The sequence below is a fragment of the Crocuta crocuta genome, unplaced genomic scaffold, assembly GCF_008692635.1.
Source record: "Crocuta crocuta isolate KB4526 unplaced genomic scaffold, BGI_CrCroc_1.0 scaffold944, whole genome shotgun sequence".
Lineage (NCBI taxonomy): Eukaryota > Metazoa > Chordata > Mammalia > Carnivora > Hyaenidae > Crocuta > Crocuta crocuta.
This window is the reverse complement of record NW_027528243.1, coordinates 339,647-354,047: the sequence shown is the minus strand read 5'-3', so window position 1 is coordinate 354,047 and position 14,401 is coordinate 339,647. Positions and strand designations below refer to the sequence as shown.

At 51.3% G+C, this 14,401-nt stretch overlaps 1 protein-coding gene across 3 annotated transcripts in view; it reads right to left on the bottom strand.

Annotated features, from left to right (window-relative positions):
- Positions 1 to 14,401, bottom strand: part of SEPTIN6 (septin 6) — a 57,331-nt gene that overhangs the window by 6,209 nt on the left and 36,721 nt on the right. For 2 of the 3 annotated variants that reach the window (XM_077753060.1, XM_077753059.1), the window contains exons 6-9: positions 12,604 to 12,700; positions 8,829 to 8,997; positions 5,920 to 6,052; positions 3,875 to 4,065 (exon numbers count right to left, since the gene is read on the bottom strand). In XM_077753060.1, coding sequence (XP_077609186.1) covers positions 3,875 to 4,065; positions 5,920 to 6,052; positions 8,829 to 8,997; positions 12,604 to 12,700 — 590 coding nt within the window. Of the gene's footprint in view, positions 1 to 27; positions 1,810 to 3,874; positions 4,066 to 5,919; positions 6,053 to 8,828; positions 8,998 to 12,603; positions 12,701 to 14,401 lie in introns of those variants that run through there. The other variant, XM_077753061.1, reaches the window with a different exon arrangement.

The window sequence follows — 14,401 nt, the reverse complement described above, 5'->3', positions numbered from 1 at the left end:
GGCCACGCACTAGAACTGCAGCAGCAGACAACCCTGGAGGAGCTCACGGCCTTCTAGATGGAGATCTGCCCTTTCATTCCCGTCAATGAACAGGGGCTCCAAGACGTGCCTAGATAAGCCAGACAACACATCGTCTCATTGTTCCCTGAGGGTGGTGCCCTTTGGCCCAATTTCAGGGGCCTCATCTTTCAGAAGCGTCCCCGGACTCCTCTTCGAGATCTGCTTGCAAGTAGGAAGTCTGGCCAGCTGTCCAAAGTCCCCGGAGTAGTAGCTGCAGCCATCGGTTTGGGGGACCTCACAGCGGGCGCCCCACTGAAATCCTAAACTACGTCGGTGAGTGGGGGGGAAGTCTTCCTGGTATTTGATATTCCCTGACCCAAACAAAGCAAGTGGAACCGGCCCTTATGAGACGACTGGGGTTTTCTGAACATGGACTAGAAATTTTAGGTTAACAATTGTTAATTTTGTAGGTGTGACAACGGTGGCGTTGTGGTTATGGATTTTTTTTATTGTTGTCGTTAAGAGTCATTAGCTCTTCGAGCTACATGCTGAAGTATTTACAGGTGAACCAGTGAGGGTTTTGCTTAGAATGCTCCAGCAGGTCTGGGATAATAGAGGAGATGCGATTGGCCAGATGTTGACGGTCGTTTGGGGGCTGGGTTGGGGGCACAGGGGGCTGTGTTATACTATCCTCTCTCTTCTTTTGTTCCTGTTTGGAAGTTTCTATGGTAAAGTAATAAGCCTAATTATGTTAAATGAAACATATTTATGTTCCCCTCCCTGCTCACTGAGTCTAGAAGAGTAGACAGAAGGTGCCCAATCATTGCTATAATCAACGTATAAACTACATGGCCTCAAGGACCGCTTTTGTTCGCTCTGTAGACATAACGCTTAGCCCTCAGGAATCCATGTTACTAAAGGTCACCTGCTTACCTTCTTATCAAAGGTGTGCATAAACACTGGTATGTATGCATAGAATGAAATGTGAGGAAATCTCTATAATATTTGAAATCTCTTCATTTTCTTTCACTTGTATTATAGGGTTTTTCTTTGGGGGGGGTGGGGTGCACATAGCCAAAGGGAATTTTAGAACTTGAACCCCTTAGATAAGAAATAGCCACCAGAGAGGGGCACCTGGGTGGCTCAGTCGGTTGAGCGTCCGACTTCACCTCAGGTCATGATCTCCCAGTGCATGGGTTCGAGCCCCACCTCCAGCTCTGTGCTGACAGCTCAGAGTCCGGAGCCTGCTTCTGATTCTGTGCCTCCCTCTCTCTGCTCCTCCCCGGCTTACACTCTGTCTCTCTCTCAAAAATAAATAAAGATTTTTAAAAATTTTTTAAAAAAGAAACCGCCACCAGAGGGAAACAGAGAAGCAAGTTTCCGTCGACTTGGAACATTCCCAAACCTGGGGGTCAATGCCAAGTGTGACGCTGCGGGACAGCCTCCCAAACCCTACAGCTTCCCTCATCACTTACACGTGAGTTATTCTCGAAAGCAAGGACTAAGGCACTTTTAAGAAAAAAAGAATGGCCACAACTGAAACCTCAAGTATTGAGGCCCTGCAGCCTCATCCCGCAGGCAAACATGCCACATGTACACCTGAGACCACAGCGCACTGTGTCATCATGCCATAAAGTCCCAAGAGCCAGGACGGTGAAGCGGCTTCTGGCCAGATCAGATATGTGTGTTGGGCGGGGAGTGGGATGGGGGGGACACGTGTTCTAGAAGCCACTGCCCGCTCTATTTAGAGTTAATAAAGCTTACCAGGGCCCTGGGTCTCATGCAGCATGCAGCAAACAGCAGAGTTAACTGTAAAACAGTAAGAGCTGATGAAGATGGGGTGAGCTTGAGGAGAAATCCAATATTATGAGCTGACACAATGATGGGTTAGAGGTCAAAGGAAATGAGGAAGAGTGGGGGCAGGGAGGAAGGGCGGGCTGGGAGGGACCCCCGGAACACCGATACTCTTTCTTAACCTCTTTAAGGGCAGCCAGAGGAAATTCTGAATATGTGACTCTATTAGACCCAGCCACCATCTCTTAAGAAGTGCCTACTGCTACGACCTGTACCCTCCAAACCTACCCCCGTCATCAGCTCCATGGGAGCAGAATGGCCCAGATCTACAGAAGGGTTTTCCAGAAGTTAGCCAACTGTTCATGGAATTACAGAAGAAGCCCAAAGGGCACCTGGGTGGCTCCATCCGTTTAGCGTCTGGCTCCGGCTCAGGTCATGATCTCACGGTTTGTGAGTTCGAGCCCCGCGTCGGGCTCTGTGCTGACAGCTAGCTCAGAGCCTGGAGCCTGCTTCGGATTCTGTGTCTCCACCTCTCTCTCTGCCCCTCCCCTGCTCATAGTCTGTCTCTCCCTCTCTCTCAAAAATAAGTAAATGTTAAAAAAAATTATTTAAAATAAAAGAAGCAGCCCAGGCCTGGGACCATTTCTGTGTCTGGAAGGATGGGAGAGAAGACAGTCTATTTTGTCACATTGCTAATATGCGGCACCCCATGACAGCAAGGTTGTCACCCATCTCAGAATTGGACAAAGGTGCCATCACCAATCCCAAATATTCCTGGAGACTGGAGAGACACGGCTCCCTGTCTAGGGTCCTCTGCCTGGAGTGAGAGAGGGGCATCAATGTGTCCAATGGCGCTCTGCTTCCCGGCCAGTTAAAGTTTATCCACCAGGTAATGCCAAAAAACAGTGCATTAGTCAGTGAATCTGACACCAAGTGTTATGACTTCGTAACAAGCATCTCTGGATTGATTGGCGAGAATGTTCAAGTTACACTTTTGAGCCACTGGATTGCCCAGTTGAGTGCTTACAAATATTAAATCTTTTACTGTTGAACAGAAGCCACTGTTTCGTTCCCAAGTGATCAGCCAGGCACAGAGGCAAGGAAGACGTTTCCTCCTTCTGGCAAATGTGCAACAGTGGAGTCAGGAACAGGCAGCTAAGAACAGAAGGCAATGACCCCGGACACCTTTCGGACCCTCAGGCCCCTTTAGTAAGGCCATCGCCCAACAGTGCATCCGAGGGCTCCCCGAGTCCCGCTGCAGAAACAACTAGAGCACGAGGGACCCCCGCACTGTTTCCTGGTGTTGTGTAGGTCCCTCTGGAAATGCTTCTCTGTCCTCTGGCTCCGGGGTGAGGAGTGGGTGACTTCGGCAAGCAAAGCCTGGAGTCGGGTCAGGGTCACGGACCCGCACGTAGGCGGGGGCCCATACTAGCCCGCCTTACCAAGTCGCAGGGGACCTAGGCACCCTGTACAATCACTCCCCACCTTGAGGATGGGCCACACGGAGTCTACTAGCGTCTGAGGGCTCCCCACCAAGTTCTCAGTACCCCGGGCCAGAAACAGCTAAGCAGCCGAGAGGGATGCATAGCACAGGGTGGGAGAGCAGGACTGGGCTGCAGCCTTCAGTAGCAACAATTAAACTGTTGGCTGCAGCAATTAAACTGCTGGCTGCAGCTAAGTGAGAATGGGGNGATTGGCACCAACCTCTGGGGAGAAAGGGGATGCCCAGAGGCTTCTGCCGAGGCGCGCTCTCTCCTCTACCGTCTATCTGCCCTCCCTTTCTTCTTTGTCCCCTCCCTCATTCCGGTTGCCTCTCCTCTCCTGTCCCTACCTCTCCCCCTACCTGGAGCTTTGCAGGGTTTCCTAAGAGGCCGAGCAGAGGGGCCCGGCGGCCCCTAGGACCTCAGCCATCCCCTACTCTCAGTCACCCAAACTCAGGGGACACTGAGCCCAGTCCTACGTCCCCGAATGTATCTGTCAGCCCACGGCTCACCCCTGGCCGCCAGCCCCCAGGCCCTGCGCTGAGGGGGGCGGGCAGGAGGAGGATGAAGCCACAAGCCTGGAGCAGCCTACCACTTACTTTTTCTTCTCTTTGTCCCTTTTCAGAGTCTGTGAACCTCCGGCCTGGGGGCCCTGTGACTGGAGCAGCTCAGCCGCCGTCTTCCTCTGTTTGAAGGCGTTCACTTCATCGTCCAGGGATTTCTTCTTGTCCTCCAGCTTCTTCTTCTCGTCCTGATGTAGCTTCTTCAGGCGGTCAAACTTCTCGTGCAACTGGCGGGGGAGCACAGGCAGTCTGAGGAGNAATACTTGTTCTCAGACATGGAAGGTGAGAAAAGAATCTTATAAAATGGGATGAGTGCAGAGACCTCAGCTTTGACCAAGGGGAGGCTCAGCTAGCTCCGAATAGAACCAGACACGCAGGGGCACCTGGGTGGCTCAGTCGGTTGAGCGTCTGACTTCGGCTTAGGTCATGAGCTCACGGCTCGGGAGTTCAAGCCCCACATCGAGCTCGCTGCTGTCAGTGCAGAGCCCGCTCCGGATCTTCTGTCCCCCTCTCTCTCTGCCCCTTCCCCGCTTGTGCTCGCTCTCAAAAATAAGTATATCTTCAAAAAAAACACCCCAAAAACGAAACTGAACCAGACATGCAAAGGAGAATGGGGTGGTGGGTGCCAGGCTTGCCATGTAGACCAGCTTTTACTAGGAGGCTGAGGGGAAAGAGACTTGGGAAGTAAGTAAGTGCTTCCCTTCTTGTTTTCTAGAGAGAGAAAGCGAGCACGAGCGGGGCAGGGGCAGAGGGAGAGGGAGAAAGAGAATCCCAAGCAGGCTCCATGCTGTCAGCCCAGAGCCCAACGCAGGGCTCCCTCTCACGAACCGGGAGATCATGACCTGAGCCGAGATCAAGAGTTGGACGCTCAACCGACTGAGCCCCCCAGGCGCCCCAGTCCTTCCCGTCTGCGTGGGCCTCGAGGCCCAGAGTGATGAAGCAGTCACTGGCGTGACTAAGCCGGGAGCTGAGGCCACATACTTGGGCAGCAGTGGGCAAACTGGTAGTGGACCTTGGGGGCAAGCCAACGGTTGGAAGACGAACTTCACTCTGTCGGGCACGGCTTAGGTAATGAAAACCCCAGAGACACGATCCAACCTGAGTTTAAAAACTCGCCAGGGCTGCACAGATGTTCCCTTACTACTGCTAACGTGAAGTGGGACAGGATATCCAAGTGACCGGGGAAATGCCCCAGATGTCTGTCACTGAGGCAGGTTTCGGCAAGGTACTGAGGACAGCCTGGGAACCCCTTTCCGCAGGGCCGTCGGAGCAGATAGCATGGGGTGGGACAGCCAGGAAAGTGCTTACCCGTCCCTACCGAGCTCCCGACTGCCAGGAAGAGGGAAAAAAATGAGTCTGCACCTGACCCTGATGGGGTAGGTCAGGTCTTGCTTCTTGACCAGTGTTGCCTACTAGAACTTCCTGCGGTCATGCAAATATTCTATATCTGGGCTGTCCAATCCGATAGCCTAGTCACATGAGGACTGAGCATTTGAAATGCAGCTAACACGACCGAGGAACTGAGTTTTCAGTTTTATTTAATTTTAATTCATTTTAATTTAAATGGCCACACGTGGCTAGTGGCTACTGTTATGGGAGAGTGCAACTGCAACTCTAGAGAATTAAGGAGCGCAGAGAATGAGAACACATCCCAGCCTTGGGGAACGAGGAATCAAGAAGACATAGATCTTGGGGCGCCTGGGTGGCTCCATCGGCTGAGTGTCCAACTTTGGCTCAGGTCATAATCTCACGTTTCCGGAGTTGGAGCCCCACGTTGGGCTCACTGCTGTCAGTGCACAGCCAGCTTCAGATCCTCTGTTCTCCTCTCTCTGCCCCTCCCGCGCTTGGAGGCCGTACACTCTCCCCCCCGAAAAAAATAAATAAACATTAAAAAAAAGAAGACATAGATCTCTCAGTGCTCTCGGTGCCAGCCAAGGCAGGGCTGCAGATGCCGTGCCCCATTCCTGCCTGTAAGCTACAAGGCTCTGGCTGGTCGTGCCCTTAGGGCAGAAGCCCCTGCCTGCCATGCTCAAGCTCAGCCCCTTCTTTCCCACCTCCTGGGCACTCAGGGTCACATTTACCTCTTTCTCTGCCTCTTTAAGCTCAGCTTCTTTCTCTTTGACTCTCTGGACGAACATCTGTCTCATCTCCTCTTCTTTCTTCTGGAGCTCCCCTAGGAACTCGTTCCTTTTGGCCTCGTATGTCTCCTGTAAGCTGCAGACACAGTCAGGTTAATCCCCTTGCCCCTGGAATGGTTCCCGTTCGATGAAAACTGGCCCCAGCGATCCTCCTCGGGTTGCCCCTTCCTCCCTTCCCCAATGCGGGGAGAGGTGCAAAAACAGAACCTGCCTGGCTTTGAGGGGCACAGGGTAGCCCTGGTGAATGGAAAAGCTGTTTGGGACTGGACTTAGAACATCTGCTTCTATGTCCTGGTATACAGATGAGGAAATAGGGCCAGAGAGGTGAGGTGATTTGCTCAAGACCACATGGCTAGTTAGAGGAAGGGCAGGGACCGGAAGTTGGGTCTCTCATCTCTTAATCTGGATCCTTCCTTTGGCACTGTGCTCCCAGGTCCTGGCCCTGAAACTGACCACGTTAATGAGCTGTTTCTTTCTTTCTTTCTTTTTAAGTTTATTTATTTTTTGAGGGGGGGAGGGGCAAAGAGAGAGGGAGAGAGAATCCCAAGCACGCTCCCTGCTGTAAGCGCCAAGCCCAACATGGGGCTCAATCCTATGACCATGAAATCATGACCTGAGCTGAAATCAAGAGTCAGACACTCAACCGACTAAGCCAACCAGGCGCCTCTTAATGAACTATTTCAAACACTTGGTGAAACCCCATCATGTGCTAGATGCAGAACTAAGTGCCGCTATGCTAGTCACTCAACATCTAGATTTGACAGCCACTATGCTCGCGATCAAGGAACTCCCGGTCTACCGGGAGATGCCTGGGCCAAGTGTCCCTGACCCCAGCCTGGACTCAGTTTTATAGAAATAGGAGTCAGCCTAGGGAAGTAGAGGAGGAATCATGCTCCGAAGAGGGCAGCATGTGGAAAGGCACATGTGGAGAGAGGATGATGTACTTGGGGAACCAGGCATAGTTCAACATGGTGGGAGGGGATCAAGGAAGTCGTGGAGTAGGGGGCGCTGAGGTTCCTGTGTCTGGCAGGAGAGAGCAGCTGTTGGACGCCGTGTTACAGACCTGGCCAGGTATCCACTGCAGGGTTTTAAGCAGGGGGACTGTTTTTTTCAGGCAATTTGAAAGTGAGAAAGACCACTCTGGCTGTTGGATGACCCACAGACTTCCCAACAATCCAAATAAATGATGGGATTGCTGACTCCCACAAAAAAGCCACAAAATAAAGGATGAGATCTTGCCATCTGCCACAATATGGATGGAGCCAGAGGGTGTGACGCTCCGTGAAATAAGTCAGTCGGAGAAAGACAAATACCATGTGATTTCATTCATACGTGGGATCAAAGAAATAAAACAATCGAACAAAGAAAGAAAAGACAAACAAAAGAAACCAGACTCTTTAATACAGAGAATAAACTGGTGGTTGCCAGAGGGGAGGTGGGTGGGGGATGGAGGAACTAGGAGGAAAAAAAAAAAAGAAATGATGGGATCTGAAAGTGAAGGGCTGGCAGGGACGGAGATTTGGGGCAAGTTAGGGAACAGTAAGAGAAGCAGAAGTCCTGGAGCTTGGAAAGACTTTAAAATAATTTGGGGTTGGGGCGCCTGGGTGGCTCAGTCAGTGAAGCGTCCAACTTCGGCTCAGGTCATGATCTCACAGTTTGTGGGTTCGAGCCCCGCATCGGGCTCTGTGCTGACAGCTGGCTCAGAGCCTGGAGCCTGTTTCAGATTCTGTATCTCCCTCTCTCTCTGACCCTCCCCTGCTCACGCTGTCTCTCTCATTCTCTTTCAAAAAGAAATAAAACATTAAAAAAAATAATAATTCAGGGTTTTTTGGCTCGTGCCACCAGGTGGACGGTGGTACCATGAACTGTGGCAGGGAACACTGGAAAAGGAGCATGTTTAAAAATGAGGGAAGAAGAAGACGGGAAAGTCAGTTAAGCGTCCGACTCTGGATCTCGGCTCAGGTCATGATCTCGCAGTTCGTGGGTTCGAGCCCCACATCAGGCTCTGTGCTGATGGCGTGGAGCCTGCTTGAGATTCTGTCTCCCTCTCTCGGCCTCTCCCCAACTTGTACTTTCTTTCCCCTTCTCTCTCAAAATAAATAAACTTTTAAAAAAGGAGGGAAGAAGAGGAATTAAAACTTAGACAGCTGACATCTCCGGTATGTCTTCTATGGGATGTCTGAGTGCAAATATCTGGCATGCAGTTGAAGCAATGGGTTCAGAGCTCAAAAGTAAGATTTCAGCGTGGGAGTCATCTATTTCTAGGTGGTTAAGTAGGGCTGATAGTAGAAAGAACCTGCCGCAAAGAGAATACAGTGACAGGAACAGAGGCCCTAGGACAGAATCCTAGAATCAACATTTACAGGAGTAAGCTGAGGGGCGCCTGGGTGGCTCAGTCGGTTGGTTAAGCATCCGACTGTTGGTTTCAGCTCAGGTCATGATCTCACAGTTTCATGAGTGAGTCACGCTTACAGCGCGAGGCAGAGGACAGGGACAAACTGCCACATTGAAGAAGAAAGGCTCAGCTCAGGGGTCTCCTGGGGCACAGCGGACTGCAGCTGGTGCGCATGCGCGGCTGTGCCTGTGTGTGTGTGTGTGTGTGTGTGTGTGTGTGTGTGTGTGTGTCTGCGCATGCGCAGCCAGTAGCCTGGGCGCCCTGCCCACCCTCTGGGCCTCCCGGCCCCGCGCTCACCAAGCCAGCCGGGCCAAGCCGAGGGGGCGACAGAGTGGATCGGGCAGGTGACAGCCCTGCTGCTCTAAGGTCTCGGCACCCGTGTCTCGCCTCCCCGTGTGAGTTCTCCCGGGCGAGCCTTCCGCAGCCCCTGGGTGGGCTGGGCGGCCCAGAGAGGTACCTGAAAGGCTTGCTGTCGGGGTCGGTGTCTTTGAAGCCCATCTCCTCCAGCTTGCAGCGGCGGTAGAGCTCGTAGTGCCGGCTGTGGGTCTGCTCCCGGAGGTCCTCCATGTTCACCCGAATAAGCATCTCCCGCAGCTTCACAAAGTCGCAGTGCGCCTCATTCTCAACTGCAGGCAGGGGAGGGGGTATTGAAAGCACGCTGAAAAGGAAGGGCGGAAGCAGCGGAAAGGGGCTAAAGGAGGGGCCAGATGCCTAGCAGCGACACAGCCTTTCCGTCTTGTGCATGCAGGGCCTGCGAGTGTGCCCCCTGATGCGCTTTCCCACTGAAAACGCCTATGAAGAGTTACAAGGATGACAGTGATGGCAAACTGCAAGACCACAAACAGATATATGAGAAGGCATTCAGGAGCACCTCGACCCAAATCCTTCGAGCCGACACACTCGCAGGAATGCCTGCGTGCTCTGCACCGCTTTGGGGATAACGGCAAATGCGCATTCAGCCATCCGTCCAATAAATATTTGCGGCATCTCTGTTCCCAGGATTGTATGAGGTGCCGGGAATTCAGAAACGAAGTCATGGAGTCTTGCCCTAAGGAGCTTATGGTTTAGTGGAAGAGTAGATGCAAAGAGACAAATATAATACAATGCAAAAAATTACCGACATGGAGGTACAAGGTGCAGTGAAAGCCCAGAGGAAAGGGAGGGGGCGGCTAAGAACTCCTAGCAGAGTAAAAGCTTCACCAAAGAGGCACTTCTTAAGATAACTCTTGAGGGAAGGATCAGAACTTATCAGGCAGATTAGGAAACCGTTCACGCAAGGCCTCGGTAAGGTTAGGCAAGGCTATGTGACTAGCAGGGTACAGTTAGGATGAGATGCAGGCAATGGAAAGGACAGGCAAAGGTTCTGAGCAGTCTCAAAAGAATAAAGGGGACGGGTGCCTGGGTGGCTCAGTCGGCTAAGCGTCTGACTTGGGCTCAGGTCATGATCTCACGGTTCGTGGGTTCGAGCCCCACGTCGGGCTCTGTGCTGACAGCTGGCTCAGAGCCTGGAGCCTGTTTCAGATTCTGTATCTCCCTCTATCTCTGACCCTCCCCTGCTCACGCTGTCTCTCTCTCTCTCTTTTCTCCCTCTCTCTGAAATAAATAAAACATTTTTAAAAAATTTTAAAAAAAGAATAAAGGGGAAGAACAAGGACATTTATAGATGGCAGCGACAAGGAGAGGGTGGGCTACAGGTGTGGCCCATCTGGACGATAGGTAGTAGCTTCAAAGGAGGTGTCTTTTCAGGGCTGGATAATGGTCTGACAGCAGCAATGGTGACCGGGGCAAAGGGGACCCCACTTTCCGGCCTGAATGGACAAGCCCCCTCCTTGAGGGCCCCCTTCTTACAGGGCCTGGGAGAGGGTAGTGGGTGCCAGAAGAGGGTCTGGGATGACAGGCTGGGGCCCAGGTGCAACAGACTGCCTCGTGGCCATCAGAGCAACCTTGTCAAAGCTCAGATCAGCTCATATAACCCCTCTGCTTAAGACCCGTTGCCGTGGGGCGCCTGGCTGGCTCAGTCCAAAGAGCATGTGACTCCTGATCTCAGGGTGGTGAGTTTGAGCCCCATGTTGGGTGTAGAGATTAGATAAAACTTTTAAAAAATTAAAAAAAAAAAACACACAAAAGACCCATTGCCTTGGGGCTAACGCCCCTCGCTGTCATAGAACCTAAGCTAATATTCAAAATCACATCAGGGGTGCCTGGAGGGCTCAGTCAGTTAAGCATTGGACTCTTGATTTTGGCCCAGGTCGTGATCTCATGGGTTGGTGAGTTTGAGCCCTGTGTTGGGCTCTGTGCTGACAGCGCAGCAGGGCCTGCTTGGGATTCTCTGTCTCTCTGTCTGCCTCTCTGTTTTTTTTTTTTTTTTCAAAAACAAATAAACATTAAAAAAAAATCACATCAGTCAGCCAACTTCTCAGGACCAGCTCTTCCTCCATCTCCAGACAGTGATCCCTGGTGGCCAGTCACAAGGAATGATGCCAAGGTCACTCGAACAGAACAGTGAACTCCCAACTTATAAGAAAAGCCTTCAACAACCCTTTTATTGGTTGGGTGTGTGGGATCTAACCTGGAGGAAGTCACGGGAACCACATCTGCTGGTCTCTCATTTGACTTCAGGTTCCTGCCGCTGAGACCACAAACTCATTCCCGGTTAGGACCGTGAGTCCAGGAACCATTCACAAATGTTCCTAGGAGAGGATCTCAGCCCCAGACAGCAGAGAAGGACCACGACCTAGCACAGCTCTGTTAACCAGCCTTGTCCTACCTATGGAAAACCCAGCTATCACCGGAGGGTCTTTGGCATGCCCTAAAGCACGCTGGCCTTGTGTGGAGGTGGACAATGTCCCACTCTTTTTCTGTTCTTTGCTCAGTGGCAGGGATGAGTGTTCAGTGAATCAGCCTCCCTCTCGTACACGGTGCCCCTGTGCTCAGAGACCCAGCTTATAGCTGAAGACTTGGAGGACCAGACACCTTGTCCACCCGTGGCAGTGGCCTAGGCCTTGCTTTATCCCCAGGACTGACTAGTCCCAAGGGTGACTTACCACATACCCGGAAACCACAAAAGAAGTTTCCTGAGTGTGTAGACAATACGTCTGATTTCTTTTTTGTTTTAGAGAGAGAGCGCGCCAGCGGGGGAGAGGGGCAGAGGGAGAGACAGAAGCTTAAGCAGGCTCCACACTCAGTGGGTCTCGATCCCACAACCCTGGGATCATGACCTGAGCCAAAATCAAGAGTCGGACGCTCAACCGACTGAGCTAACAAGGTGCCCCACAATATGTCTGTTTTTTTAAAAAATGTTAATGTTTATTTATTTTTGAGACAGAGAGACAGAGCATGAGTGGGGGAGGACAGAGAGAGAGAGGGAGAGACAGAATCCAAAGCAGGCTCTGGGCTCTGAGTTGTCAGCACAGAGCCTGACATGGGGCTCGAACCCATGGACTATGAGATCATGATCTGAGCCGACGTCAGACACTTAATGGACTGAGCCACCCAGGCGCCCAATACGTCTGTTTCTAAATTGTAAGATAATCATATACATACAGAAATAAAGAAGTAAAAATGAATACCAATGTGCGTACAACCCAGTGAAGTAGTACCCACACCTTGTGTCCTTTCCTGGTCTTGAAACGGGACTCAGGCACTATCCTGACTGTGGGCTTTATCACCCTCCATTTTTCCTTATAGTTTCACCACTTACATATGAATTCCTAAAAATATACGTCTTGTTTAGTTTTGTCTACTTTTGGAATTCGTATAAATGGAATCATACAGCATGTATTCTGCGATGATTTATTTAGCCCAGCGTTATGTTTCTGAGATTCATTTGTGTACAAGTAACTGTAATCCATGCGTTCTCACCACTGTCTAATATGCCATTATGTGAACCTTTGCAACTCACCCAATCTATTTTTGACGGGTATCTGGGCTGTTGGCTAATCACGTGCTACATTCAGGTACATCTCCTGGTACACTCAGGCCAATACACACGCTTTCTTGGCACACTCCCTCTTACCTTGCTCTGCGTACATTTGTTTTTGTTTTTCCATTAGAGACAAAGAGAGCTTGCTCAGGGCAGAGACTGGAGGTATGGGGGCCAGAGCATGCCTATGGGTGTTTGAAGCCCAAGCTGAATGGGTAGAGACCGGGAACAAGGTAGACAGCGGCTGCAGATCAGCAAAGAGGCAGACGGTAGGGGCTCCCTTGTCCCTATTTCCTGGAGATTCACTCACCCTGCACGGTGCCCCAGGGGTACTGCCGTGCTTTCATCATCTTGTTGCCTATCTTGAGTTCTTCTGTGCTTCCGATGACAGCAAACGGCAGGTGCGCCTGCAACAGAAGGCAGACCGAAGCTCAGAGCTTCAGGGGAAGGGCACCGAGCGTCCCTCGATACAACTGCGGCCTGGCTCTGGGGCCTGGTGTCCCTCTTTGTCATCATCATCAAGAGGCATTTCTTTTAAAAAATTTTTTTAAATATTTATTTTCGAGAGAGAGAGAGAGAAAGAGAGAGAGAGTGCAAGTAGAGGAGGGGCAGAGAGAGACACATACACAGAATCCAAAGCAGGCTCCAGGCTCCCCGCTGTCAGCACAGAGCCCAAAATGGGGCTCAAACCCACAAACCATGAGATCATGGCCTGAGCTGAAGCCGGACACTTAACCGACTGAACCCCCCAGACGCCCCAAGAGGCATTTCTTTTTTTCTTTTTTAAAAGAAAGATTTATTTATTTAAAAAAAATTTTTTAATGTTTTATTTATTTCTGAGAGAGAGACAGCGTGAGCCAGGGAGGGTCAGAGATAGAGGAAGATACCGAATCCGAAACAGGCTCCAGGCTCTGAGCTAGCTGTCAGCATAGAGCCCGACGCGGGGCTGGAACCCACAAACCATGAGATCATGACCTGAGCAAAAGTCGGATGCTTAACCAACTGAGCCACCCAGGCGCCCGGCCATCCCAAGCGGCATTTCTTAAGCTCCAGGCTGTGTTGGGGATAAGAGGCCTAAGCCAAGCTTCTGCTGTTCAGAAATTCACGACGGGAGGTCATACTGACATGACCAAACATGTAGAGAACAGATGAAGATGGAAAACAAGCGGAATAATGAGCAGATACGTAGATTAGCTAGTAGTTCACAACTCACAGGTGCTGACGGGGAAAGCCTTTGGAAGGTGGGTGAGTGGGATGAGGCAGCTACGTGTGGACAGAGAGGCTGAAGGGGACCCAGGGGGCTAGGATCACTGTCCCCTCCCCGGAGTGTGAGATCCCCCGGAAAACCGGTACATACTGCCGACTGAGCTATACGCTCCTTGTCCTCATCCTTCCTTGGAGCAAGAGCTAGCACTGAACTCTCGAGCCTAGAAGTCAAGTCCACAAGTACTTTCCCATATGCCCATTACTGTGCTGGGTTCTGTTTTGGGTGCTACAAGGGAGACAAAAAACACACTCCCTCACTCTCAGGGAGCTGAGAGTCTTCCTGGAGACGCCTGAATTACATACCCGGAATCATCTAAGACAGGATATGACCAAGGGCTCAAATGTATGGTCCAGTTACCGCACATAGTAGGTGCTTAATAAAAATTCCTTGAATGACAGTAGCAGAGGTGCTTCATAAATACTCCATGAACGTCAGTAGCAGGGCAAAGAGGCAAAGCACACACAGGAGTATGAGTGTGGCGCTTGCGGGGGTAATGAGGAGCTAGGTCTGGTTGATGAAGGTTCCGTGGGTCAGAGAAAACGTAACTGTCCCCAGTTGGGAGTGTGGAGCTTGGGGAAGACAGCGCCGTGGCTCCCAGGGAGGTGGCCAGGTTACAAGTGCCAGGACCACTGGCCGAGTGGAACCGCTGAATAAATAGTGTTTATTTATTCACTATTCACATTTATTCACCTGGTACAAACCAGGTGATCCTGGGTGGGGGCCTTACCCAAAAGGGCTTTCTTTACACAGACAAGTAGAAGTCTGCTGGAGCAAGCTTGCATAGCTGCTTGGAGAAACAGGCGTCCGTCACAGATATCCTGACTCATTTGCTGCCTCACGC